At 36.9% G+C, this 4311-nt stretch overlaps 1 protein-coding gene across 1 annotated transcript; it reads left to right on the forward strand.

Moving 5' to 3' along the window:
* Nucleotides 1-904: 904 nt before the first annotated feature.
* On the forward strand, nt 905-1289 carry LOC311168494 (uncharacterized protein; the record flags this gene model as incomplete). Its single annotated transcript, XM_084230033.1, has 2 exons — nt 905-973; nt 1200-1289. 2 exons carry the CDS (start codon nt 905-907, stop codon nt 1287-1289), a joined length of 159 nt encoding a protein of 52 aa, XP_084086159.1.
* Between the last annotated feature and the right edge of the window lie 3022 nt (nt 1290-4311).

The following is a 4311-nucleotide window of genomic DNA, read 5'->3' on the forward strand; positions in this document are numbered from 1 at the left end:
TGTCTATCTGAGTACAAAAACACTAATTTGAAGGAATATGGACAATGAATTCCTATGTACCCTGTTGCACAATTTACACTACCATGCTATGAAAACAACCTACATGCCCAAAGACAGATGAGTGGATTAAGAAGACATAATGGAATACTACTTACTCATAAAAAAAGATGAAATCTTGCCTTATATTACTTGGAGGTGATTATGCTACATGAAATAGTTCGGAAGGCAGACAAATACCAGATGATGTGACTCATTTGTAGAATAAAAAGAAAAAAAACAAAGGAACAGACAAAATTAAAATAAAACACCCTTGAAATCTGACTGTAGAATTGAGATTACCAGAGGGGTAGGACACTGTAGGTAGGAAAAGGAGAAGGGGGCCTAGGGACTATAGTGGTGCTTGGTGGTGGAAATGAAGTAGTAATAAACATTTGAGGTGTGACCCTATACCTCTGAATGATAGTGTTGTAAAACAATGTTGTCACCACAAAAAAATAATACAATTTAAAAATTGATACTGACTTAGCTATACTTCAGGTGTCTCTAAATTACACAGGGGAGAAGATAGTCTCCTAAGAGAAATTTGGAATAAGCAAAGAAACTTGGGGTGCGAAAGGAAAGAGACCTCCACTTTCTTTACTCCCACTTATCCGTGCAATCTCCGCACACTGTGTACAACAGACCCTTGTAGGAAGTGGGGGGCCGTGCCACTCGGAGCCAGCACCGCAGCAAGCACCAGACCGCTGGAGATGTGACGGCGCTCGGGACATCAGCCCGCTTGTTCGCTCACTCTCAGTGAAAAGAGTTTTGAAATGAGTTCTGAATAGACAGCATTTTCTTTGTGCAGTTGGTAAATAAAACAGAGCAAAGTTAGCAAGTTGAGGCGCTTCTGCATTTTAATTCTATGGAACCTTTTTGTAGGGAGAAGGGCAGGATGTTTTTAACAGAATGTGACCTCACTGGAATACTAGAGGTAAGGAGAAAAAACTACTGAGATAACTGAATATTTACATTTTGGAAAGTATAGCTTTTCATAAAGTCACATGAAGAGAGAAGATTTCTACTGACTACACAAAAACCAATGCTTTGTAGAGTTTTGAAAGGTTCTATTCACACTGGCTTGGCATTTGTTTAGATTTAATTAAAAATCAATGATTTTCTTTGAATAATTTTCATGTGCACTTTTAAAAATCTTTCAGACAGCAATAAAATTCCTGAATGGGGCAGTGTGGAGAAATCCTAAGAGAAATAGCATAAGAGCATTTTGGAATATATCCCGGAAAAGATAATCTTCTACACATCTGTAGAGATTCGCCAGGTAAAGGTAAGAAAAACTATATTATAACCATAAATTCAGATTGTTCTGTAAATCACATTGGGTTGAACACATGCCACTTGCGCAAAATGGGGATAAAGGAGAGGAGGACCCACTGTCCTCCCTCCCTCTTTCTGACGTGGGCTTGGGGGCCCTGGGTTCACTGTGGGGGAGTTGGGGGAGGTGGACCTGGCAGGATGTGATATTCCGCAGGCACTTCTCCTGCTAAAAAGACAATGTGTTTAATACTGAGATGTTGCTTGTACAGTATGGAATTTCTTTTAGGTTTATATTTGCACTGGGACTGACTCATTTTCTATTTAGAATTCTTAAAAAATCATTTTTATGCTACTCAGATGATAAGTACATCTGTTGCTTACATATAATAAGCACAAAATATGAAGACATGTTGAATGCTGGAGTCGTTTGTTGCTATAGGAGACCTGAAACATATGCATGCTGTATGTCTCTTTACTAAAATACAGGCACTAAAGATGAAAATTTTATGGTTCTACCCTTGAGCAATACATTTTTAAAAAATCCTCAGCCAATTTAGGTCACTAAGATAAATATAATTAAGAAGTTTTGTGTGAGTATTTTGAATGTGGTTCAGAGGGATAAAGACTGCATTTGTCACTATGTAGTATTTGGGCTTCTGGACAAGGTTCTTAAGCATAGCAAGTACTTTTCATTCATTGGTAGGTTATATACACATAATATTAGCCTGTGTAACAAGATTGTCTTTAAAACAAACGGAGAAATCAAGCTGTTGGGTCTCAGCACCGTGTCAGTTTTATGTGTCATGATTGCAGGTAAAATAAAGAGATATAACTGCTAGAACAAAATCTGAGGCTGAAAAGTGTGAAGGACTTCTGGCTTTCAAGCATTTTGTGGGAGACATTTGGGCATGCAACCTGGAGTGTTCTTATTTCTAACTATTTCAGATACATCACTATCAGATTATCTGGAGTGTTCCTTAAAGCAGCTTAAAATGAGTAATGCAAAAGAAGTGATTCTATTATAAACCATGCTCACAGAGCTGAGATAAAACTGATGGCTTTCTTAGGAAACTAGCCTAAATTAAACATATTCAAAATAATGTACTGTTTTCCCTATTGACTTTACAGCCAAATATTTTGGGTGAATTGTATATTAGTTTGTGTTATTTAAGTGATTTTCCGGGAAAAGTTATATTTTCAACATAAAATGGAAAGTATAATTCAAAGACCCTGAATTTAACAAATACTTTATTTCCTTAAACATGGAAAATTAAAATATAGCTACATACGTTGTCACATGAGAAGTAGAGCTCCTTGTGAAATGTATTTATGAATTGGGAGGCAATGGAGGAAAGTGGACGCCACAGCAGTACTCGGATTTTTTTCTTGGCACCAGTTACAGGAGAATACCAGCAGAGGGCAGCGCAGAGCAATGAACTCCGAGCTTCCAAATGGACGTCTAAAGTGAACGTATCTGTATGAAAGTAGTATATTCTGGATAGTGTCTTCCACTAAAATCATAGATTGCTAAAATATTTTTTAAGAAACCCCGAACACACTGATCCCTAAATGAACTTCTTACTATGAGACCTGTGAGATCAAAGAACAAAACTTTATGTCCTTGTCATCTTCAGGGGTGTTTTTTTATTTTTATTTTTATTTATTCTATTAAAAAGACTACGTGAATGCAAGTAACAATAATGTGAACAAGTTTTCACTATAAAGCTTTTCGGGGTAATATTTCTGTTGAAGAATATTGAAGGACTCATAAATTCAGCTTCATAGAACAATCCCTACCAAACAGCATTTAAAGCCAAATGTAGCTTCGAAAGCTTTCCATTAACTCCACAGTTCCTTGATGCAAAACAATAGCATATTCTTCTAATTGTTAACTTTTTTCTCTCAGAATTACAATGGCATTTTATGTGTATAAAACACACATACACAATACTTAATATTTGACATATACTTTACACAGGAAATCTGAAAAGAACATACTAGACTGAAAAGAATCCCAAAGAATTTAGGGACAGTTTTATGAAAATATATTATATTTTGTCTTAGGGTTATTATGTGAACCCTAGTGTAGTGCCAGAAAGGGTACAGAGCAGGTTTTCTATGATTGGAGCAGATGGGTAAAGGAGAGTCCTGGACCCCTTGGTGGCTTTTTCAGGGTTTTATTGGGATATTCTTTCTCTTTCCGGGCTCTCCGGTGCGCACTCTCTCTTTTTGCGTCTTTTGGCGAATATAAATACTGCAGCCATGGCCCACAGAGTGAACAACACGACTGAAAATAACAATGTAACAAAATGCAGGTGCCCGCCATCAGGCAGGGCAATCCTCATGGCAGGAGAGCAGAAAAGCCTGAAAATCATTTACCCTACACCTAGTTTAAAAAATGTTTAGGGAATCTAAATGTCTTTTTATTGAATTTTCTTCAGTAATCTGAAAGTTATCATTAAGACGATCATTTTTACAGGCTATTTAGAATTATAAAATACTTTTCTCTTTTTAAAAGTTCATGAGCAAGTACTAGATTGGAACTACTTTTACAAACCAAGTGACTCTCTTATGCTATTAGCTTTCTTTGATTTACCTTCTAAATGACTATGGCTCATATTGACTTCAGATATTTGACATATCAAGTATTGTTGTCTTCAAAGGTTTCCCAGGCAACTACCACAATTCATCTGGGTCTAGCCAAAAGTGCCCTTGAACTCTCAGCTCACATCACTTCTCAGTATGAGTGATGTCTGTAGCAAAGGGAAAAATGCTAAAGACTTCATGTAATAGGCTAATGTGAAATGTTTAGTGAAGAGATAGATGGAGATCACAAGAAAATATCTACTTGGATGCTCAGACTTCTGCTGCAGATGCCCTTTGTCAAACTCTCATTTTAATTTTGGGAGAATACCAACTCTACACTTTATGTTAGGGTTCTGCTTCACTCCTCTTCATGGTTCGTGGGTTATTCCTGACAGCAGAGCCCCAAATTCC

Source organism: Talpa europaea (genome assembly GCF_964194135.1).
Source record: "Talpa europaea genome assembly, chromosome: 3".
Lineage (NCBI taxonomy): Eukaryota > Metazoa > Chordata > Mammalia > Eulipotyphla > Talpidae > Talpa > Talpa europaea.